The sequence below is a fragment of the Pseudorasbora parva genome, chromosome 21, assembly GCF_024679245.1.
Source record: "Pseudorasbora parva isolate DD20220531a chromosome 21, ASM2467924v1, whole genome shotgun sequence".
NCBI classification, from domain to species: domain Eukaryota; kingdom Metazoa; phylum Chordata; class Actinopteri; order Cypriniformes; family Gobionidae; genus Pseudorasbora; species Pseudorasbora parva.
The window spans coordinates 4,560,680-4,585,762 of record NC_090192.1 but is presented as its reverse complement, the minus strand read 5'-3'; the positions used below and the strand labels follow the sequence as shown (position 1 = coordinate 4,585,762).

Genomic DNA, 25,083 nt, shown 5'->3' with positions numbered 1-25,083 from the left:
AGTATATATTGGGGTATTGAATCACATTACAGGTCACTTACAGTTTTTTCCAGATGCTAACACACGATTATGAGGCTTGTTTTTATCAAAATACTTAATACAATTCACAAAACCACACACCAAAACTGCAAAATACCTCATATAGCTCGCAATATAAAGCATTGCGACAAAACTACATATAGCATTATCAAAATCAAACTTTTGCACTCTCGTCTTTAAGCTTAGCCATAATACTAAAAAATATAGTTCAAATTGTAGAAAATTCCTCAGATTTTTCACATGCACAGAAATATTTGCAGATACACACACATGCTGTTGAACATTTATTTTTTTCTCCAAACAAGCATATATATTTACATTGAACAAAAATATGCTCACAAAAAACAGTAAACTGAAAAAGAAAATTGCATCCACCCTCTTTCCTCTTCGTCTCTCTGCAACGTCTTCCATTGTTGTTGTAAAACAAAAAAAGGTGTTTACCTGTGGTCTTTTCACAGTGCTTCCATCCTGATTGAAGCGTTAACAATTAACCAGTGAGGTGTTTGGCCTGGCTGCACATGTATGGGCCATTAGCCGTTTTGAAATGGTAGACATGTGACTTTATGTCAGATTGTTGTGTCTTATGCAGAAAACTGTGTTCGGTGCATTTAAAAAGTACCATTTTAAATTGCAAAATGTGTGTAAAGCAGAAAATGTGTTTAGACTTTAGGAGACTTGAGTAGAGGTTTTGCCCTCTGTGTGTCCGTTTATGTCATTTTAGTGTGTTAGCAATTGGAAAAATACTGTAGCGGTGTTGCTAATAACAAGGGTTTCTGAATTCTACATATAGGCCTTTTAATGAAGTAATGTTATAATAAGATTTGTTCGTCCAGTATGCCTAACAATGCCCTGTAGTCATGACTATATTCTCAATATAAAACAGCCAGTCACATGTCATTGCTTAAGTATTGATTTTTGTCCCATAATCAGATAACATAATGAAGTAATGGATATGAAATGAAATCAAGCGAATGTATCTGTGTAACTATTACAATCCAATGTTCGACCATTGGAGGTAGTGCAACCCTATCCTCCCTTTGACTTGCTCCATCTGTTGTCTCTGACCTTGGCTCATGACTTTTCCCTGTTTTTGCGTGTGTATTCTCGGCACCTCTGTGGAAAGCCGAGTCAGTGAAGAGTCCCTCGATTCTGGTGTCTGATCTGGGCTGTCGTAACGGCGGTCACATCTCCTGCTGGGTCCGCAGAGCTCTTTCTGTTTCTCTATCTGCATCTGTTGGTGACTCATTCAGGACATTTTAGAGCTTTGCATTCACAGTTGCATGTTAGTGCTGACAACTGTTAGTGGTTAGGCTTGTGTGTGCTTGCCATAGACTGTAAAAAAGATGGGCAGTGTGTCTCCACCTCCTTGAACTGTAGAAAAATGAAGACAAATGTCCCAGAAACGGCCGCTGTGATCATGAGCTGGTGATTTCATTTGAAGATAAAGTCTGCGCAGGAGTGATCGCGAGGTAATGATCGTCACCCTTTTTATAGCATCAAATATCTAACTTAAAACAAACTTATGGTCCCATAAGGGTAAAGTTAGGGTCAGGTGTGGTGGTGTGGGTCAGTTTAAGGGTAGAGTTAGGGTCAGGTGTGGTGGTGTGGGTCTGTTTAAGGGTAGAGTTAGGGTCAGGTGTGGTGGTGTGGGTCAGTTTAGGGGGACAGTTAGGGTCAGGTGTGGTAGAGTGGGTCAGTTTAAGGGTAAAGTTAGGGACAGGCGTGGTGGTGTGGGTCAGTTTTTAGGGTAAAGTTAGGGTCAGGTGTGGTGGTGTGGGTCAGTTTAAGGGTAGAGTTAGGGTCAGGTGTGGTGGTGTGGGTCAGTTTAAGGGTAGAGTTAGGGACAGGTGTGGTGGTGTGGGTCAGTTTAAGGGTAAAGTTAGGGTCAGGTGTGGTGGTGTGGGTCAGTTTAAGGGTAAAGTTAGAGACAGGTGTGGTGGTGTGGGTCAGTTTAAGGGTAACGTTAGGGTCAGGTGTGGTGGTGTTGGTCAGTTTAAGGGTAAAGTTAGAGACAGGTGTGGTGATGTGGGTCAGTTTAAGGGTAACGTTAGGGTCAGGTGTGGTGGTGTGGGTCAGTTTAAGGGTAAAGTTAGAGACAGGTGTGGTGATGTGGGTCAGTTTAAGGGTAAAGTTAGGGTCAGGTGTGGTGGTGTTGGTCAGTTTAGGGGGAAAGTTAGGGTCAGGTGTGGTAGAGTGGGTCAGTTTAAGGGTAAAGTTAGGGACAGGTGTGGTAGAGTGGGTCAGTTTAAGGGTAAAGTTAGGGTCAGGTGTGGTGGTGTGGGTCAGTTTTTAGGGTAAAGTTAGGGTCAGGTGTGGTGGTGTGGGTCAGTTTAAGGGTAAAGTTAAGGTCAGGTGTGGTGGTCTGGGTCAGTTTAAGGGTAGAGTTAGGGTCAGGTGTGGTGGTGTGGGTCAGTTTAAGGGTAGAGTTAGGGTCAGGTGTGGTGGTGTGGGTCAGTTTAAGGGTAGAGTTAGGGTCAGGTGTGGTGGTGTGGGTCAGTTTAAGGGTAAAGTTAGGGTCAGGTGTGGTGGTGTGGGTCAGTTTAAGGGTAAAGTTAGGGACAGCTGTGGTGGTGTGGGTCAGTTTAAGGGTAAATTTAGGGGCAGGTGTGGTGGAGTGGGTCAGTTTAAGGGTAAAGTTAGGGTCAGGTGTGGTGGAGTGGGTCAGTTTAAGGGTAGAGTTAGGGACAGGTGTGGTGGTGTGGGTCAGTCTAAGGGTAAAGTTAGGGACAGGTGTGGTGCTGTGGGTCAGTTTAAGGGTAGAGTTAGGGTTTAGGTGTGGTGGAGTGGGTCAGTTTAAGGGTAGAGTTAGGGACAGGTGTGGTGGTGTGGGTCAGTTTAAGGGTAAAGTTAGGGACAGGTGTGGTGCTGTGGGTCAGTTTAAGGGTAGAGTTAGGGTCAGGTGTGGTGGTGTGGGTCAGTTTAAGGGTAGAGTTAGGGTCAGGTGTGGTGGTGTGGGTCAGTTTAAGGGTAGAGTTAGGGTCAGGTGTGGTGGTGTGGGTCAGTTTAAGGGTAGAGTTAGGGTCAGGTGTGGTGGAGTGGGTCAGTTTAAGGGTAGAGTTAGGGACAAGTGTGGTGGTGTGGGTCAGTTTAAGGGTAGAGTTAGGGACAGGTGTGGTGCTGTGGGTCAGTTTAAGGGTAGAGTTAGGGTCAGGTGTGGTGGTGTGGGTCAGTTTAAGGGTAACGTTAGAGACAGGTGTGGTGGTGTGGGTCAGTTTAAGGGTAAAGTTAGGGTCAGGTGTGGTGGTGTTGGTCAGTTTAGGGGGAAAGTTAGGGTCAGGTGTGGTAGAGTCGGTCAGTTTAAGGGTAAAGTTAGGGACAGGTGTGGTAGAGTGGGTCAGTTTAAGGGTAAAGTTAGGGTCAGGTGTGGTGGTGTGGGTCAGTTTTTAGGGTAAAGTTAGGGTCAGGTGTGGTGGTGTGGGTCAGTTTAAGGGTAAAGTTAGGGTCAGGTGTGGTGGTGTGGGTCAGTTTAAGGGTAGAGTTAGGGTCAGGTGTGGTGGTGTGGGTCAGTTTAAGGGTAGAGTTAGGGTCAGGTGTGGTGGTGTGGGTCAGTTTAAGGGTAAAGTTAGGGTCAGGTGTGGTGGTGTGGGTCAGTTTAAGGGTAAAGTTAGGGTCAGGTGTGGTGGTGTGGGTCAGTTTAAGGGTAAAGTTAGGGACAGCTGTGGTGGTGTGGGTCAGTTTAAGGGTAGAGTTAGGGTCAGGTGTGGTGGTGTGGGTCAGTTTAAGGGTAAAGTTAGGGTCAGGTGTGGTGGTGTGGGTCAGTTTAAGGGTAAAGTTAGGGACAGCTGTGGTGGTGTGGGTCAGTTTAAGGGTAAATTTAGGGGCAGGTGTGGTGGAGTGGGTCAGTTTAAGGGTAAAGTTAGGGTCAGGTGTGGTGGAGTGGGTCAGTTTAAGGGTAGAGTTAGGGACAGGTGTGGTGGTGTGGGTCAGTCTAAGGGTAAAGTTAGGGACAGGTGTGGTGCTGTGGGTCAGTTTAAGGGTAGAGTTAGGGTCAGGTGTGGTGGAGTGGGTCAGTTTAAGGGTAGAGTTAGGGACAGGTGTGGTGGTGTGGGTCAGTTTAAGGGTAAAGTTAGGGACAGGTGTGGTGCTGTGGGTCAGTTTAAGGGTAGAGTTAGGGTCAGGTGTGGTGGTGTGGGTCAGTTTAAGGGTAGAGTTAGGGTCAGGTGTGGTGGTGTGGGTCAGTTTAAGGGTAGAGTTAGGGTCAGGTGTGGTGGTGTGGGTCAGTTTAAGGGTAGAGTTAGGGTCAGGTGTGGTGGAGTGGGTCAGTTTAAGGGTAGAGTTAGGGACAAGTGTGGTGGTGTGGGTCAGTTTAAGGGTAGAGTTAGGGACAGGTGTGGTGCTGTGGGTCAGTTTAAGGGTAGAGTTAGGGTCAGGTGTGGTGGTGTGGGTCAGTTTAAGGGTAGAGTTAGGGACAGGTGTGGTGCTGTGGGTCAGTTTAAGGGTAGAGTTAGGGTCAGGTGTGGTGGTGTGGGTCAGTTTAAGGGTAGAGTTAGGGTCAGGTGTGGTGCTGTGGGTCAGTTTAAGGGTAGAGTTAGGGTCAGGTGTGGTGCTGTGGGTCAGTTTAAGGGTAGAGTTAGGGTCAGGTGTGGTGGAGTGTGTCAGTTTAAGGGTGGAGTTAGGGACAGGTGTGGTGGTGTGGGTCAGTTTAAGGGTAAAGTTAGGGACAGGTGTGGTGCTTAGGGTCAGTTTAAGGGTAGAGTTAGGGTCAGGTGTGGTGCTGTGGGTCAGTTTAAGGGTAGAGTTAGGGTCAGGTGTGGTGGTGTGGGTCAGTTTAAGGGTAAAGTTAGGGTCAGGTGTGGTGGTGTGGGTCAGTTTAAGGGTAGAGTTAGGGTCAGGTGTGGTGGTGTGGGTCAGTTTAAGGGTAAAGTTAGGGTCAGGTGTGGTGGTGTGGGTCAGTTTAAGGGTAGAGTTAGGGTCAGGTGTGGTGGTGTGGGTCAGTTTAAGGGTAGAGTTAGGGTCAGGTGTGGTGGTGTGGGTCAGTTTAAGGGTAGAGTTAGGGTCAGGTGTGGTGGTGTGGGTCAGTTTAAGGGTAGAGTTAGGGTCAGGTGTGGTGGTGTGGGTCAGTTTAAGGGTTTAAAGTTTAAGTTTAAGGAAGGCTTGCTCCAGTGATGCGCTGTACTGTCCTCTCTACTCACTGTTGGGCTTTCCTGTCAGATGCTGAGCAGTTTCCATACCAGACGTTGATTCAGCAGGTTAGTACATTCGTAATGTGATAGTCACTTCTGTATTTTATTTTCAGGTGTAACAACTGTTTTAGCTGCAGTGTGCATTGTCTGTGCTAAACGACGTTAGAAAGAGGTGGTGCTTTTAAGGGCAATTGATGTTTCACATGCTTTTAACGCTGATATTCTGGCCATAGATCTGTGAACATATCTTGAATGTTTTTGGAAAAGATGACCCAATGTGCTGTCTGCACCTGTTTTCCAAAGCAAAGCCTCCTCCGTTTGCACACCCCTCATCTGTATTCCAGTCATTTGTAAAATCTGGAGTGGTTTGTCTTGGGCTGTTTCGAGGGCTCGGTCAGCGGCCTCTGAAAAAGCAGTGTCGATTTTAGCCTTTCCTCATCCCTCTTAAAGCCCTCTCAGCGCTGCCACCCTGACGAGGTGCATTCCAGTACGCTATCTGCTATTTAGCTTTACTAATGTGGGAAATACTGGAATTGTTTAAATCAACATGGGGGAATTCATTATGAAATAATTGCACTTGCTTATAGTGTGGTTTAATGGTGCATGTTGTCTGTGTTTGTTTTCGCACCTGAATAAGGAATTATGCTAATCATTTAATGATTCAAATGCTGTGTGTGTGTGTGTGTGTGTGTGTGTGTGTGTGTGTGTGTGTGTGTGTGTGTGTGTGTGTGTGTGTGTGTGTGTGTGTGTGGGCATGTTTTTGTGACATATGAGGACACAAATGATGTGTATAATGACATGGGTATGACACAGGTATTACAGGAGAGGGTGAAATATGAGGACATTGGCCATGTCCCCACTTTTCAAAATGCTTATAAATCATACACGATGAGTTTTTCTAGAAAGTAAAAATGCTGAATGTGTCCTGTGATGGGTAGGGTAGGTTTAGGGGCAGTGTAAGGGGATAGAAAATATGGTTTGTACGGTATAAAAACCATTACGCCAATGGAATGTCCCTATATGTCACAAAAACAAGTGTGTGTGTGTGTGTGTGTGTGTGTGTGTGTGTGTGTGTGTGTGTGTGTGTGTGTGTGTGTGTCTGTGTGTGTGTTGAACTGAACCCATGTGCAATTATACATGAACAAACACAAAATAAACAGCCTTAGCTTGACTTAAGCGTGAACATGAAACAAACTTACCAACAGCAGCTACACGAACAAAGCTAAACAAGGCGCAGTGGAAACAGGAGGGCTGTATATGCAAAAGCTAATGACTTAAAGAAACACCTGAGCATGATCAAGACAATGAACCAATGACAAAACAGAACTGAGTATCATTTGACAAGATAAACCAATGGAAACAAGATAAACACATGAAACAGAAAAAGCACATGACATGATCACATGAGGAACAGAGGAACCACATGACAAAACTAGGAACTAAAGGTGTGTTCGGCCCTGTCATAAATGGCACCCTAAACACTCGCGGTCTTCCTACGAATCCACATCCAACAGAAGAGCTACTGGAGGTCACATTGCTCTAGAAACTAATGCTGGTTCTGATAGAAAGGTGTCAGAATACACAGAGCATCAGTTTGTTGTGTATGGGGCTGCATAGCTTCAGACCAGTCCGGGTGCCCATGCTGAACCCTGACCTCCGCCGAAAGCACCAACAGTGGCACGTGAGCATCAGAACTGGACCACTGAATAATGGAAGAAGGTGGCCTGGTCTGATGAATCACATTTTCTTTTACATCATGTGGATGGTTGGGTGCGTGTGTGTCGCTTACCTGGGGAACACATGGCACCAGGATGTACTATGGGAAGAAGGCGGAGAAGCCGGCGGAGGCAGTGTGATGCTTTGGGCAATGTTCTGCTGGGAAACCTTGGGTCCTCCATCCATGTGGATGTTACTTTGACACGCTCCACCTACCTAAGCATTGCTGAGCCCATGTTCAGCCTTTCATGGAAACGGTATTCTGGTGGCTGTGGCTCTTCCAGCAGGATAATGCTCCTGACACAAAGCACGAATGCTTCAGGAATGGTTTGAGGAGCACAACGAGTTTGAGGCGTTGACTTGGCCTCCAAATTCCCCAGATCTCAATCCAATCGAGCATCTGTGGGATGTGCTGAACAAACAAGTCCGATCCATGGAGGCCCCACCTCACAACTTACAGGACTTAAAGGATCTGCTGCTAACATCTTGGTGCCAGATACCACAGCACATCTTCAGGGGTCGAGTCCTCAAAATGCCTCGGCAGGTCAGGGCTCTTTTGGCAGCAAAAGGTGGAGCCTGTCGTTTTAATAAACCAAGAAAAAACGTGTCTCGACTTGATTTATTATTGTTGTTTGTATAAAAAAAAAAGAAGAAACAAAAAGGAAAAAGGGCGGCAGTAACATTTTCATAATATTGTTTTTTTTTTGGGAAGTTGTATTTAAAATTCAGATGCAGATTAATGTGTATGGTGCTTCTTGATGGTGGCGATGTGCAACCTTTGCAGATGTTGTCCCGTTACAGTCCGGAGCGCAGTTCTCTGGTGCATCTGCACTGTGTGTGTGTGTGTGTGTGTGTGTGTGTGTGTGTGTGTGTGTGTGTGTGTGTGTGTGTGTGTGTGTGTGTGTGTGTGTGTGTGTGTGTGTGTGTGTGTGTGTGTGTGTGTGTGTGTGTGTGTGTGTGTGTGTGTGTGTGTGTGTGAGATGAGTAATGAGTGGAATCAGTTGCTGGCCTGTACTGAGCCTCTGTCCTCTTCCACCTCCCTCCGTCTCTCTGTCTCTGTCATCAGAGACGCGCTGTTGTTTAGGATGCTGCTCAGTTTGCTCCTTCACTACCTGCCGTGACTCTCAGTAGATGATAAATCTGTACACTGCCTCTTGTGCCAGACTTCAAACCTCTCGTACTCGCACCTGTGCCACATTGCCAGCATTTCATGCCCGGCGGCCATTCCTGCTGGGCAAGCATGCGGGAAAAGGGTGAAAAAAACAACAGAGAGACAACATGCCCACTCCCGGGAAACTACAGCCACCCTTCTTACTGCACGGCCTGTTGCCATAGCAACCATCTGTCTTCTCCGTAGCACAGGAATGCAAGGATGACAGGACGGAGGGGGAGGAGGAGGACAAGGAAGTGCTTTATGCTTTCTTCTCCCATCTGCATGTCTATGTGGGTCATTTCAGCGAAACGCCACTGCGTGTGTTGAATGATCACTCATTTGATCGTTACATCTCTGGATCAGTTCACACGATTTACTCCGAGGTACAAATACCATCAAGAGCACCGGCGCTGTTCTCAATATCTACATAATCATATCCTCCTCGTTTCATACGTTTGTTTGTTTTTGTTGTTGTTGTTGTTTCTCATTTTTTGCTTCATCGGAATGGTACGAAACCAAGTAAAAGTTTTTGCCACTTACTGTTTGGAAAAATAATAATCATAGATTCAAAAAATGTGCATGGTCCTGAAAAAAAAGTCACACTTGTGTTGTGTATGGTCAAAAATGAGCAAACGGGAAACAAATGGGAGACGACTTTGAATCTACTGGAAACGTTTGGTACTGCGCACAAACAAAATCTGACTGAAAGCTCATTTTTTGAGATATCAACCTCAAGTTTGTTTGGCTTATTGCTTTAAAAATTAAAAATTATTTTTTGTGCATTTTTCATAACTTTTTTTCAAGTTCACATTTTTAAACTTGTTTTTCACTTCAGCAATAATCTGCCATGTGTCTTCTTTAAAACGAGTCTTTTCTCCAAAGCACTCAAGATTAAGTGGTCTGTCAATGACAGTGACAGTTTGAGCTGTAAATTTCATTTTCAGGTCCATGCTCAAAAAGTGATTAAATGGATCATAACTACTGCATAAATATCATTTAGCACAATAAAAGCCCCTAAAATACAAAATATTTTTATGGCCAGCAGCCATATCACCCTGTAGCCCAAGACTGGTTTCCCACTGAAGCTAAGCAGGGCTGAGCCTGGTCAGTACCTGGATGGGAGACCAACTGGGAAAACCAGGAGCTGCTGGTTGAGGTGTTAGTGAGGCCAGCAGGGGGCGCTCACCCTGTGGTCTGTGTGGGTCCTAACACCCCAGTATAGCGATGGGGACACTATACTGACAAAGAGTACCGTCCTTCGGATGAGACGTTAAACCGAGGTTCCGACTCTCTGTGGTCGTTAAAAATCCCAGGATGTCTTTCGGAAAAAGAGGAGGGGTGTAACCCCGGCATCCTGGCCAAATTTGCCCACTGGCCCCTCTGTCCATCATGGCCTCCTAATCATCCCTCTCTCCTGATTGGCTTCATCACGCGGTCTCCTCTCCACCAATCAGCTGGAGTGTGGTGAGCGTTCTGGCGCAAAATGGCTGCCGTCGCATCATCCAGGTGGTGCTGCACATTGGTGGTGTTTGAGGAGATTCCCCCCTTCAATGTAAAGTGCTTTGAGTGCCTTGAAAAGCGCTATATAAATCGATCACATTATTATTTATCAAATATTAAATAAAAAACATTATCAAACTAAAATATAGTACAATCATTTAATTGAAATAAAAAAATCTGTAGTTTTTTACTGACATGCAAACAATACCAGAGGGTTAAAAGACATTTTGTTACATTTAAAAATACGGTAAAAAGTGTAATATTGTAAAAAATATTGCAATTTAAAAGTTTTCAATATGAATATATATATATATATATATATTTTAATGTATTTTTTTCCTGTAATGTAGAGCTGAACATTCAGCATCATTACTCCAGTCTTCAGTGTCATAATATGATCCTTCACAAATCATTCAAATATGCTCATATGATGCTTAGAAACAATTCTGATTATTATCAATGTTGAAAACAGTGCTGCTTAATATTTTATGTAAATAATGATACATTTTATTAGGATTATTTGCATAGAAAGTTCAAAAGAACTGCATTTATTTGAAATATGCATGAGAATTGTCACTTTGAATCAACTGAATGTGTCCTTGCTGAATAAAAGTATTAGAATATTAGAATAAAAGACCTATAATATGTTAATATATGTACAATTTTACAATATACTGTTAAAAAAGCACATGCGAATAAATGTTGAATTTATTGTTACTGATTGATGCATCTTAACACAGATTTTTTAATATCATCCTTTCTTCTGTTCCTTGGCAAACAGCAACAGTAATAAAAACGTCCCTTGATTATTTTTAATTTTACTGTATTTTATTTCTTGAATGAAGCATTTTGAATCTCCTTGGGAACAAATGCTGTTTGGTTGAATCTCCCTTTTTAAGCCTTTTTATAGTTAAATAGGAAGATGCATTTTATCTATATCCGTCAGCCCTAATTAGAAGTTTCTTAGGTGTTCCATATGCATTTTAGTACGTCACAAAGCTCCAGTACATGATGTGTGTCCTATAGATAGCAGCTCCGCAGTGTATTTGAGGTAGGCGCGTGGGTGCTGTGACTGTCTATGTATAGACGCATTTCCAGCACTGACATTCTCGCTGAAACCTGCGCACAAACACAAACATACACTCAAATCTACCCAGACACACACACAAATGCTCAGATTTATATAACCAACACATCCAGAGTCTCGGGCAGCACAGTGCGCTTATTTCAACATCTTTGCTGGAAGAAAATGGAAAGGAATGTGAGAATACTTTCAGACGGGAGTCATTATGAGATTGATGCCATCAGCAATGCCTGTCGGTCAGGTCTGACCCGTCCATTACGAGGCCCTCAAATGTAGCCTATATTTAAACTCGGCTCTGTGTTGTCAGTCAAAGGACAACTGACATTGTGTCTGGATCACGTTTAATGTTTCACTCTTGGGAAAATGTAAAGAGTGAGTTGTGTTTTGGAAGCTAGTGGCTGCCTCCCCAGATTGGTGTTTTTCGAGATCCCAGAATGCGTCTGATATCTGGATGTTTCAGAGTCTTAATATGACGAGGGTGTGTCTGCCAGACAAGTTGAGACGCCTGTTTGATGTTGACACTGACGGTCAGTTGTTCAGCTTTGTGAGATTGCATCAGATCGTGCTCATGCGTTATTGCTGGAGGCTCATTGAGTAAAGCCGTTTGTCTGGTTTATCTGTTGTTGTTGTTCTGCAGGATTGGGAATTTTACTCTCATGGTGTGGAAGAACTAGTCGAGAAAGAAACAAAATGATGTATGATTTGTAAAAGCAGTGGCAGTTCACCTATTTAATATTTCTATCATGATAAATGCGAGCTCTTTAATATGCAAGTTGTATCTCCTTGAACACCTGGAGGTTTTCCCTCAGTAATGTCTCAAACTGTAAGTTTGGCCAACAGTTTGCAATCAAAACTCCTAAAAGTAAAGATTCTCCATAGGGATTTTTCACAGTGAATCCTTTCTGTGTAAGAAAGGTTCTTATTGCAAAGAATATTTAGAATATCTAAAGAAATTTGACCATTAAAAAGAATCATTTTGAATAAAACGATTCTGTGGATGTTAAAGGTTCTCGTGGAACCAAAAGGTTCTTCAAAGGTTCTTCGTGGAACCAGAATGATCTTCAAAGTATCTTTGTGGAACTCTCAATGCCAATAAAGAGCCTTGTAAATTGTATTTCACTGCGAACTCATGCAAACTCAAAAGCTTGTCATTAAATTATTGCAAACACAGATTATATGATCTATGATTTCACATTCATTTCAAAGCTCCATTCTTAATTTATTGCAGTAGTTGTAGAATTTCTGTCTAGTTTAATTTCATTTCATTGATCTACTGAGAACATTTGGAAACGTAACTTTGCCTGAGCTAAAGACAGCTGTCCTGATTAGCTTTGTTATTTTATGATCTTTATTCAATGCTATATTGTTTTCTGGGGTAGGACAGTTCAACAGCTGAATGCCTCACTGGAGACTCATTATAAACACGCCCCATGCACACACACACACACACACACACACACACACACTGTTCCTCCCAGTCATGCTGCACTGGTTGTGTGTTCACCTACGTTCACTGTCTGTTGGACGCGCCACACGCAGGATTAATGTGTGATGTGTTGAAGGAATGGCATGCCAGGGAACAGGTGTGTGTTTTTTGTTTGTTTTTTCATTGACGTTCTTTCTCATCCTCAGTTTCTCCGATTTGTCTTTGAATCGTTGTGTTTTCGTTGTGTTATCTTGACTATACTCGGCTCAGGCCAGTGCTGTTGCTTCAGGACTCAGATCTTACACTGGATGTTAAGTGGTGACCCCACACAGAATAAACGGATCATTAAAGCGATACTTCTGACTGTTGGTTTCTGATTGGATGAGGCACGTTTGCAACTGTTGTAAAATCAATATAAACACACCTGACCGCATGTTGTGTTATATATTAATGCGCAATATTATAGGATAAAGATCTACATTACTTACAAGAATGATTTTGAAGTCATTATTGACAGATGTAAGTTTTTTATATCTATCTATCTATCTATCTATCTATCTATCTATCTATCTATCTATCTATCTATCTATCTATCTATCTATCTATCTATCTATCTATCTATCGTTTTATCTATCTATCTATCTATCTATCTATCTATCTATCTATCTATCTATCTATCTATCTATCTATCTATCTATCTATCTATCTATCTATCTATCTATCTATCTATCTATCTATCTATCTATCTATCTATCTATCGTTTTATCTATCTATCTATCTATCTATCTATCTATCTATCTATCTATCTATCTATCTATCTATCTATCTATCTATCTATCTATCTATCTATCTATCTATCTATCTATCTATCTATCTATCGTTTTATCTATCTATCTATCTATCTATCTATCTATCTATCTATCTATCTATCTATCTATCTATCTATCTATCTATCTATCTATCTATCTATCTATCTATCTATCTATCTATCGTTTTATCTATCTATCTATCTATCTATCTATCTATCTATCTATCTATCTATCTATCTATCTATCTATCTATCTATCTATCGTTCTATCTATCTATCTATCGTTCTATCTATCGTTCTATCGTTCTATCTATCATTCTATCGTTCTATCTATCGTTCTATCTATCGTTTTATCGTTCTATCTATCTATCTCTTTATCTATCTATCGCTCTATCTATCGTTCTATCGTTCTATCTATCGTTGTATCTATCATTCTATCTGTCTATCTATTGTTCTATCTATCTTTTGTTTTATCTATTGTTCTATTTATTGTTCTATCTATCATTCTATCTATTGTTTTATCTATCTATCGTTCTCTTTCTATCATTCCATCTTTTTATCTGTCGTCACATTCTAATCTTCACAATTTAGGCAATTTGAACTGTGTTAAACTTTCAGAACCGTCAAGTTTAAGCTTCTCCATGACAGATGTTCCCTCTGTTTCTCTTTCCCTCGTTCTCGTAGCTGTTAGCTGATGATATAGCGCAGTGTGAGCCGGTTGATGTAGTTTGTGTCGCTGTCAGTCTTTCCCGGAGCATCGTCTCTGTTCATAGTCATGCGGCAGCACTAAAGAAAGACCGCAGGGTGATTTTAAATCGCTTAGAGAACAGAGACAGAGATAGATGTTGCTCTGAGGATGAGGTGTCATTTAAGATCTGGGGGAAATCACTTATCGAATGGTTGAATTTTCATGCGGAATCCATAAGGATAGAGAGGAAGACATGAAGCTCATAATTAACTTTTTCTGTTCCAGTGAGCTGGTTTTGCTGGTTTCACTTTTCACTTGACTCAATTTCATTTTCTCCCCCCCTCCCTCCCTCTCTCTCTCTCTCTCTCTCTCTCTCTCTCTCTCTCTCTCTCTCCGTGTCTCTGTTCAGGGGGGTTAGGTCCAGAACTCGGCCCCCCTCCCTCAGTGGACGAGGCAGCAAACACGTTGATGACTCGTCTTGGCTTCCTACTCGGAGAAAAAGTGAGCGAAGGGTCTCAAGGGCCGCAGTACAGCATGGATGAGCCTGATGACGCACAGGTAGGCTATTCAACCTCACCTCCTGCTATAAATACACATCTCCCTATGATATATACGAATCTCACCTATTTCACCCTACGCTATTCAAAAATACATTTATCATCCGCACTCAAAATACACAATCTTTTTAGTTACTTTATTATAAATGTTTTTTTTCACTGAGGAATAACACGTTCGTTTCGGCTCGCGGGCCTTCAACACACTGAAGAAAGACAGCAAGGCGAAATGTACGTGTTATTCCTCTGTGAAATTGTAAATAAAGTAACTAAATAGAACATTTTTAAAGTAATTAAAAGGATTTACACACCAAAACAGGACGCAGTGTAAACGACTCTGTGGATCTATATTACCCGACATTATTAAAAAATAAAAGTTCTTTATCGGCATCTATTCTTCCAGGAATAACCTTGAACATTCATAGAGCCTTTCCATTGCACAAAAGTTTCTTCATAGTAGAAAAAGGTTCTAAAATGTTCTTTAACCTGTAAAGAAAATAGCTCTTTTATAGTGTTTTCAGTCATTTTTCAGTTAAACCCCCTTGTTCATTTGTAGTCATTTGTGCGCATCATAAAAAAACTTAATTTTTAACAACTTGCATGTAAATTTGCTAATGTCATGCTGCTCAAAATATATTAAACGGGTTCTCTGTTGAATATACCCCTCAAAACATAGGCTTTTGTTCATTGCATAAGTCATCAAATGCAAAATAGTTGTCAAAATGCATATGTTTTCTATACATTTCTACTTTTTTTGTGTGTGTAAATGTGTCCTGAATTGATGAATTGCACAGGTAAATCTTGAATTTCATGGGGAATGTAAAGCATTAGATCATCCAGTGATCAACCAGTCCTCTAAAAGAGCTCAGATATACATCTCATGAATCTTCAGTTGGAAAGATAAATATAGACAGAGCAATTTCCTATAATGGAAGAACGACAAGGAAACGAACAGGGTCAACAGCTGGGAAGAAGAAGAGGAGTAAGGATGTGTGGTGGAAGGGTAGGACGGCAATACAGAGGAAGAGGTAGATGAGGCAAAGGATGTTTCTGATGAAATAAACACGCTGTTGTGGACCATCTTCTCAGTTCTGACCATCATGGATCAAAACTTTGGATTATCCCTTGCATATATCATAATATTACAGTCCTTATCTTAGGCATTTTTTTACAAAACAGTCTTAACATTATCTAAACTGTGTGTGCAATTGTCACAAGTGTAGCTCACCCAAAACATTTCCTTCAAAACATTGTGTCATCAAATTGGCCAACACTACCAAAAGGAAAATTGTTTTTGTCAATATTGTAGTGCACAGAAAAATAATGTATAAGAAAAAGTGAATAGTTCACCCCAAAATAAAAATGTTGTCACCATCTACCCATATTTATTTATATAATAGAGCACAAAAGGAGATGTTCACTGAGCTCTCTTCTATAAAATGATGTGTATGGTGGACTGGTGCTGTCACAAAAATACACAAAAGCAAAAAAAGTGCCATAATTCTGAGGTGGATTCATTTAAAGCAGCACTAGGTAACTTTTCAACCTTCATAATATATTTTTTAAGACTCTTGTGATGATAAATCGACTTACAATAGGTTGAATAACACGTCTGCCATAGCCTGATGGGGTCTGTATCGTTTTTAATCGTACTTTTAAACTTCGGGTTTCGGGTAGTAACCCGAGAACAAAAAGAACTACAAAATTCGACTGCTTTACTGCATATACGTCACTTCCACCAACACACACACTTCCTTACATTCGGACGTGCGAGCCCAACTTTGTTCGTCGGATAATATAGTCATGTCTGAAGCAGCAGAGACAAATAAGAAAGAAAAGGTTTTGTTGGAGGAAAGCAATAAGAGGAAATGAAAAAGTGATGGGATTAAAGGCAGGACGAGGATCAACATGTGACCAGCGTTTGCTCGTCGGCGTGAGCTGAAGGAGGCGTGCCCGACCGATGCTGTCCTGCTTGTTACGGTGAGCTACCACTCAAACATTGAACTGAAGTATCATATAGATTCTGTAAAACGCTTACCAATAGACTACTATAATGACGCTGGCTTGTAAACGTGAGCATCGTGATTATTTGGCGTTTGAAAAAAATAAAACCCATGAAATTATATTCATATGACATGCTGGAGCATATGCCACTGACTGTAACGTTACCTGGGATGAAGACATTTCACACGCGACGCCAGAAGAACTCCTCCTGCAGTGTTCAGGGGAACTGTTAGTGCTGCACCGACCCGCGGGACGCTTTTATGAAGTTATTTGGCCCGCACCGCACCACTGTATATATTTTTAAAACCCGCCGCGCACCCGCGACCATTAAATAGACATACGGGGTCCGCGGGTTATGAGACAACCCGCGCATCACTAGTTCAGGGCTATCAGGGTTGTCATGTCAACAAATGCACGCGCGATGGCATCCCCTGTTGTAGGATGACAGCTCTTACGACAGTAGTTGAGGACATTATTTTTTCCAAACTGTAGGGGGACCCCGAGAGCAAAAGTAGCCAAGTGCGGCTTTAAAGCCAGTACACTGTACTTTTGTGTGTGTGTTTTATAGTTTTAAATAAGACAGAGATCAGAGTATGAGAATATACTTTTGCAGTTTTTCTACTTCATCATGTTTAATTCAGTGTGTTACCTGCTGTTGTACTTGTTTGCGAAATTTACTATCAGATTATTTCAGTTTTCGTCAGCGATTTCTCAAGTTTCTACACCAAATTTAGAAGCCCTCCTTACACCGACCCCTAACCTTACCTAATAAATGCTTTTATTATTATTATTATTAAACATTTCGTTTTATTTGCACTTTTAGAACATTTGCTTAATTTTTATTGAAACGAAATGCCTCTTCGATGTGATATGTGATGGGAAAAGGGAGAAGAACGAGCTCGGCAAAAGGCGGATTCAAACCTGGATCAATCGGGTCAGCACCTAGATCCTTAAGCCTTATGCGTTACTGATTGCACCACTGAAGAAGTTTAATTTGTGTCTTTTTTAAATGTTGTTAGGTCCATCCAGGCGGCATTGTTAGGCGGAGCTAGTGAGAATATTTGCACTTGGTGTAAATAGACGCTCCAGAATTTGAATTGTCTTGAAAATAACATCATGATGCAGTAAATAAAAATGTCCTCAGTTTTCACAGCAAGAACTCTTGTTCTTTGAGGTGTCAGCTTTATTCAAAAATGATCTTTCGCTCCTGCGGTGAAGAGGGCACATATGGCATTCAGATGAGTTTACCTCTAATAAGGGAATTACATAAGGACAGCCTCTGCTATTCCGCTCTGCTGATACAGCAGTTTTCAGAAAGCGATCGGCTCATTTTCCTTGTGTTTGCGTGCGTTTGGTAGCACAAGAACGGTTTAAACAACAGGATTAGAAGTATAGTGTTGAATAACCACATAGAGAGAGTGTGTGTGTGTGTGTGGACTGTCTCTCTGAACTTAAGTGGTTGTGAGCGTTTTAAGGCGAGGTGCTTTGCCTGTTGTGACGTTTGATGTTAATCGTGGGAGTGGGCAGATTAGCCGTGCCATGCTTCATTATGCCCGGCCCGGGGCCTCAGCGCCCACCTAACCCGAACCGACACTGGCTCAGCCTGTCACTGCCGTCCCTTCAGAGGCGGAGAGAGAGAGAGAGAGAGAGAGAGAGAGAGAGAGAGAGAGAGAGAGAGAGAGAGCGCTTCCTGCTGCCAGGCTGCGGACGTCCTGCGCTGATAGAGATTAATTGGTCAACTACAAACACAAGCAAGGTTTTTTAAGACATGGTCTTAAAACCCACTGTAACACAGTTCGTAGATATGGGAAGGAAGGAGGCAGGAATTGGCGGACATTAAACAAAGACTTTAATCAATCAAATAAACATAACGAAAGTAACATGGGCAACCTCACGAACGACTGCCCGCACACACATAACAAAACGGAAACAAAACACAACTAAAACTCCTGGCCTGTCCTCTCTCGTCCTTCACTGGTGTCGCTCGTCCTGATACGCCTCTGAGCTCCCTCATGAGAGGATTCGGTCATTCGCTATCACGCCGTCGTCTCGATCGCTCCTCAAATGTCTCTTTGAGCTTTTGATTGATTTGATTTGTTACTTCTTAAAAGAACTGTATGTAAGAAATACATTTCAATGAATCATAAAATGGCCTCATATGTCACTGACATTAAGAAATCGTGTTCATTTCAAATATCACTGACGACAGTAGTCCGGTCAGGATATTGTCATTTTAAAGTTGTTGTTGCAGCCCTCAACTGATGATGTTGACATGTTGTGTTTTGCCCTGAAGCTCCGCCCTCCACCTATCGACCAATCATGAAGTCAGTAGTGTTTCTGCATCAGGGTTGCCAGATCTGCTCTAGTTACCACAGCTGCAGATCTACAGACGTTCCTGCTGATCCTGCAGCCAATCTGGCAACCTCGAGTCAGGGGGAGGGGGAGGGGGGTACACCGCTCTACAGTCATTTGAAAGTGATTGCAGTAACAGTTTTGGCCACAATCTTACATACACTTCCTTTAATTTTTCTGTTTTATTTATTTTATCTTATTTATTTTGTTGTTGTTGATTGTTTTAAATCTGTAGCACTTTGAGATGTTGTTTAATATAAAGTGCGTTACAAATAAAATGTATTATTATTTTTGTATTATTAAGCACACACTGAGTGCAAAGGTTGTGTGTGCAGGGTTTAGGAGCGAGTGGGAGGATGAGTCCATGTTCGACCCTGACCAGCAGCACCGCCTCCCCGCCGGCCTGCAGTCCGTGCTCCACTCTCCCTTCTGCCGCTCCAGGACAGGCCGTCACCAGCCCCACATCCACCCTGGAGAGCAGGGACAGCGGCATCATCGGTGAGATCCTTTCTTCTGCTCACCAAAGCTCTGTTTATTTGATCAAAAATGTAGAAATATTGTTTCAGTTTCTGTTTATTATTTATTTGACAGGGACCATGTGCAAGTACATTAATCATACAAAAGAAAAGATCCATCACACCAGATTTAGCTACAGCTAATTTCCATCCGATCCATTCAATATTGTGAAATTAATTAATACGATTTAAAATAACCATTGAATTAGCCTAGAAATCTAGATGCACCCTAGCGACAGCAAATCTAATCTGCCGCGAGGGTCGTCTAGCAACTCTCAATACACTTCTGAGCTGTAAATGCCAAACTCTGGTCGGGCCAATCACATCGTGTATAGAGTCGGTGGGCGGGGCTTAACATAATGACGGCCGAGTTGCGTTTGCGTGCTTCTAGTAAACACAGAAACTGGCGAACGGCGGTCTTTCGAATCAGCTCTGACCGCGACTCTGGAAGACTTGGAGTTAAGCTTTTCTCTGAGAAAAGAACAGAGCGGCACTGAAGTCATTCTTAAAAAGGGAAGATGTGTTCTGAGTTTTGCTGACCGGATACGGCGAATGTTTAATTTGTCAACAAGCTCCGCTTCACATTGCTCTGGTTGGTTGTAGCGCTATCCTATCGCGTACAGAGGGAGTTTGAAAGACAACCGTTTATCCGCCCCTCAGATTGAGCTGTCAATGGTGAGTTTCCAGACCAAACATCTTGATGTGGGTCTGGCTTGTCAGGCTACCATTGAATATTATTAAAAACAAAACCTTTTTTTATCAAATGCTGACTTTGAAAGAGTTATGCACATTTTTGTTTTATTACGTCTTGATTTTTGTAACTCTCTCTATGGTGGCATCCCTGGCACGATTATAATCAGAGCAAAACGCTGCGGCGAGGCTCCTAGAGAGGGTCAAAAAATATGAACCAAGGACAAATCGACGGAAAAAAAGTTGACGTACTACCACATACTACCCGATCAACGTACTACCAAAGACAAATCGACGGAAAAAAAGGGGATCGTGCCTTTGCAGTTTGGGACTGAGATTATGGAATGAGCTGCCTCTACATATTAGATTGGCAAAGTCTCTATCAGTATTTAAGATCTTGCTAAAAGCCCGTTTAACAGTTGACAATGTGACGTATGGAGTGTCTGTAATGTGTGAAGTGTAAATATGTTTTGTTGTATATTGTGTCTTTTATTCCTTTTATGGAAAGCACTTTGGTCAACTTCGTTTTTTTAGCAGTGCTACATAAATAAAACGAAAGAAAGAAAGAAAGAAAGAAAGAAAGAAAGAAAGAAAGAAAGAAAGAAAGAAAGAAAGAAAGAAAGAAAGAAAGAAAGAAAGAAAGAAAGAAAGAAAGAAAGAATATATTTTTAAATGTAGTTTATTCCTGTGCTCAAAGCTGAATTTATCATCATTCCTCCAGTCTTCAGTGTCACATGATCCTTCAGAAATCATTCTGAAATGAGGATTTGATGCTCAAGAAACACTTTTTTTTTAATTATTATTATTATTGAAAAAAAGTTGTGAAAACGAACACATTTTTGGTCAGAATTTTTGATACAATATCCCCATGAAAATATTGCCACATTTTCCCTCATCCCTCATGTATTCTGAATTTAGCATTGCCACCTTCAGTGCTGCGAAATAAGGGACACCCATTCACGACATATGACAGGATTATTTATGTATGATTAATATAGCCTAGCTAAACGATAAATTAATAATAACATTAATTAGCCTATAATCTATTAATTAACCTGTCTAATGTCTAAAAAATATAATAATTCTGTCTGCCAAGCTCTGATAATATATGGAATATTATATTATTATATTATCCATTTAATAAACAATAAGCCTGTAGGGAAAAGAAGCATGGACGTGTCTGTCACCCAGTCTGAGCAACTGCTCTGCAAAGTGTGCCGTTCACCTGAGGTTCATCATGAGTCTCAGGACAGACCCGTTGATGGCTTTACTCTATATCTGGAGATCCTCTTGTGTTCAAACTCTGGAAGCGAGTTTGACATGTTTTTTTTTTTTTTTATTGCATGTTCTTGAGACTATCGCTATGGCAAGAAAGCCGCTAAAACTCATTCACATGCAAATGAGCTTCTGTTCTACTTATTGTGAAATTGATTTCTTTATATTTGCTATTAGTATTCTCCACACTGCAGAATCCAGCAATGTGTTTATTGAACTGTGTAGACCTATGTAAAATGCAGAACAAATGCGGGACGATTACGTATTTTACGACACAGGTGGCAACCCTAAGTGATTTGATCTTCTAGTATCATTTATGTATTAATCCACATTAAAATAAAGTTTTGGACTGTCCTGCTAATTTAAGTGCGGTGAGGCTGTATGTTGATCACAAATGGCCAAAATCTACATCGAATTTTTCTTCTTTTAAGAGGTGATCTAAATATGCATGCTTGAAACGGATGTAAAATTGACAGGCCATGGCTATTTTATCCTCCATGTCTCTGAGTTAGTGTGTTCACACTGAAAAATACAACGAGGTGTTGCGCATTATGCATGCTCAGATAATGCAGCTGTTAAATAAATAAAAAATCCTGAAACAAAAATGCAATTCCACTTGGTGCCATTAGTGGCAAAAATGAAAACGTATTGCAGGAGACTCCAAAATCAACATTAGGAACCTTTAAAATGCCATAATATGCCACTATAATAGTATTTTAGTAAATATTAAAATTAACATATGTTCATGTTAACAATAACTAATGTTAACAAATGAAACCTTAATGAAAAGTGTTACCAATATTTTTTAAGGCTCTAAAGCTCTGCGTTTTTTCACACATATCTTAAGACAATTCAATGAAAGTCAAGGCAAATGACGCTCGCAAATCTGAGGAGTTCTGCAAGAGCTTAATTGGTGCAATCTATTTTCATACAGTATATTCAAATCCAGCTCCTTTGGGAAGTTATCCTTTCTAACAGAATTTTCTTGTTGCACTTAAAGGGTTAGTTCACCCATAAAATAAAATTGATGTTATTAACTCCTCACCCTAATGTCGTTCCACACCCGTAAGACCTCCGTTCATCTTCACACACAGTTTAAGATATTTTATATTTAGTCCGACAGCTTTTCTGTTCCTCCAATGAAAGTGAATGCACACTATACTGTCCATGTCCAGAAAGGTAATAAAAACATCATCAAAGTTGTCCATATGTGACTTCAGTTGGTTAAAGGAAGTGTATGTTAGATTGTGGCCAAAACTGGTACTGCAATCTCTTTCAAATGACTGTATAGAGTGCTGTCTCCCCCTCCCCTCCCCCTGACTCGAGGTTGCCAGATTGGCTGCAGGATCAGCAGCAGCGTTTGTAGATCTGCAGTTGTGGTAACTAGAGACGATCTGGCAACCCTGATGCAGAAACACTATCGATAGGTGGAGAGAGGAGCTTCAGTCATGTCAACATCAGTTGAGGGCTGCAACAACAACTTTTAAATGACAATATCCTGACCGGACTACTGTTGTCAGTGATAAAAGTGTTTGAAATTAACATGATTTCTTAATGTCTAGTGACCTATCAGGGCCATTTTATGATTAATTGAAATACATTTCTTACATACAGTTCCTTTTGTTAGAATCTTTTAAAGCATTGAAAATACATTTTGGCATTTTCAATGCTTCAAGAGATTCTAATTAACCCACTGATATGATACTTTGATGATGTTTTTATTCCCTTTCTGGACATGGACAGTATAGTGGGCATACACTTTCATATGCTCTCGGACTAAATATTAAATATCTTAAACTGTGTTCCGATGATGAACGGAGGTCTTACGGGTGTGTAACGACATTAGGGTGAGGAGTTAAAGATATACATTTCATTTTTGGTGAACTAACCCTTTAACACAAAAACAAACATGCACGTAAACTGTGGAGCACAAATCTTGACAGCTCCTCTCCTTCATCCTGCCCCTTTTCCTAGCCACCCTGACCAGTTACTCCGAGCCGGTGGACAGGAGCGGGAAGCACGGCGATGGCTCTCGGGGGAGCAGCCTGAAGCTCTGGCACTCACACAGATCCACTCTGGACTCCAGCCTGTACCGCGTGGACGAGAACATGGCCGCCTCCACCTACAGCCTCAACAAGATCCCTGAGCCCAGCTCCGCCCACTATTCCTCTCACCCCACCCCCCTCTACCTCATGCCCCGCCCTAACTCAGTGGCAGGTGAGTCTTAAGCCCCGCCTCCTCTGGTTATGGATGTTTGTGTGCTGTTATTCATCTCTTTATCAATCATGATTGTGATTTCCTGTTGTGCCACTCGATGCACATAACAATCCCGCTGCTTTGGGAACAGCTTCCTGCGGCAAATCCCAAACAAACAACAAAAGATATCTGATGATCATGTCATGTTGATCACTAGGGAACATTCAGAATATAAGCGTCAGATCTATTTTAGTTCATTACTTCTGGAATTTGCAACTGAATTAAAGGTACATAAACTTTTTTTGGTCATACTTTAGTTTTAGTTTAGTCTATTAACTAACTATCAACTACGAATTTTCCCTCAATAAACTACAAATTACTGCTTATTAATATTTAGTAAGGTAGTTTTTAAGTTTAGGTTTTGGGTGATTATGGGATGTATAATATGGTCATGCAGGATAAGGCATTAATATGTGCTTTAATAAACAGCCAATATCCTAGCAATATGCATGCTAATAAGCAACTTATTAAAAGTGAGAATTGGACCTTAAAATAAAGTGTTATCATATTGCCATATCTCTCTAACAGAGTTGATTGTAAAGCATTATTTATTGTGAAGAAAGGTCATTTCATTATGGATGTTGTAGCGCTGTGGTGGAATTTATTTTTAAGGCAGTAGCGTGTTAAAGCTACAGTAACATCTTCAGCTAGTCAGCTTGAGAATGAGATCCTTTCTATCTAAACTGTTAGATCTCTAAATTGACTAGTGAATGTTTTATGAGCAGAAGAATAACCATATTCATCCGCAGCCACGCAGAGCCGAAGCACAACCAAAACAATGTTGTTCTGTAAAATGCATGCAGTTTTGTTTTTAACCGTTAGAGGGCCAAAAGTTATATAGTGCACCTTTAACCACAAACCACAGGAAATTTGAAAGGAAACGAGAGTTAATGAGAGTTAATTCAGCAAATGTTATGAAATATGCATAAAATATGTAAAATGTTTATAGGTTGCACATATTATTGTTGTGGTATTAATCATTCATATTACAATCATTTATTAGTAATAAATACTACTAAATAATATATATACAACCTATAAAACACAGTGCACACACATATATTAAGTAAACACAAATATTTAGGTTAGATGCAATTAATTGCGATTATTGCGATAATTGCGTTTGACAGCACTAATATATATATATATATATATATATATATATATATATATATATATATATATATATATATACTAAAACATTAATAATATAAATTAATGTGCACTTCATTTAATGTTAATACATGTTTGATACAACCTATAAACATTAATTGTTTAAAAAGCAACCTATAAAATTACATATTTTTTAATATTTCAATTTACATATGTGTGTGTGTGTGTGTGTGTGTGTGTGTGAGTGTGTATATATATATATATATATATATATACACATTATATATTACTTTTATTATTGTTTTATATATGTTACATTTTTATGGGTAATTCCTTCGTACTGAAAAATGAAATGTTTCTTTAAATGTCATTCAACTTCCTCATATTTGATTCATAATGAATTTAAAAGGCATTGTTGATTCATTCTGAACGGCTCACAACCCTGGCGTCCAGGTTAATGCACTCTCCAGTGTCCAATCCGGTAACACCATTACAGCTCAGCTCAATCATACGAGCGGAGTGTGTTCGCTCACATCCACTCATTGCCATCAAATTGCAGTTAGTGATGGAATCAGCCCGGGTCATGGACTATATGTTTTAGCTCTGCATTGCCGGGGTGGCGTTAACAGGAGATAAGAGGCGTCTAATAGCGGCAGTAATGATGAGTCTTCTGGAATAGAGCTCCCTGAAGTAAAAGCTAAATCTGTCTGATGATGTTGATATGTCTCTTATATAACACAGCGCCTCTTCATTCCTGGCTGATTGTGTTATTGTCTAAGTAATCAGC

At 40.9% G+C, this 25,083-nt stretch overlaps 1 protein-coding gene and 1 pseudogene across 9 annotated transcripts in view; both read left to right on the top strand.

Annotated features, from left to right (window-relative positions):
* Positions 1-25,083, top strand: part of tanc2b (tetratricopeptide repeat, ankyrin repeat and coiled-coil containing 2b) — a 258,320-nt gene that overhangs the window by 183,612 nt on the left and 49,625 nt on the right. For 8 of the 9 annotated variants that reach the window (XM_067429932.1, XM_067429929.1, XM_067429931.1 and 5 more), the window contains 3 exons: positions 13,947-14,095; positions 18,783-18,945; positions 22,902-23,144. In XM_067429932.1, the coding sequence (XP_067286033.1) occupies positions 13,947-14,095; positions 18,783-18,945; positions 22,902-23,144 (555 nt within the window). Of the gene's footprint in view, positions 1-12,090; positions 12,199-13,946; positions 14,096-18,782; positions 18,946-22,901; positions 23,145-25,083 lie in introns of those variants that run through there. The other variant, XM_067429934.1, reaches the window with a different exon arrangement.
* Positions 9,069-9,184, top strand: LOC137056590 (5S ribosomal RNA; annotated as a pseudogene).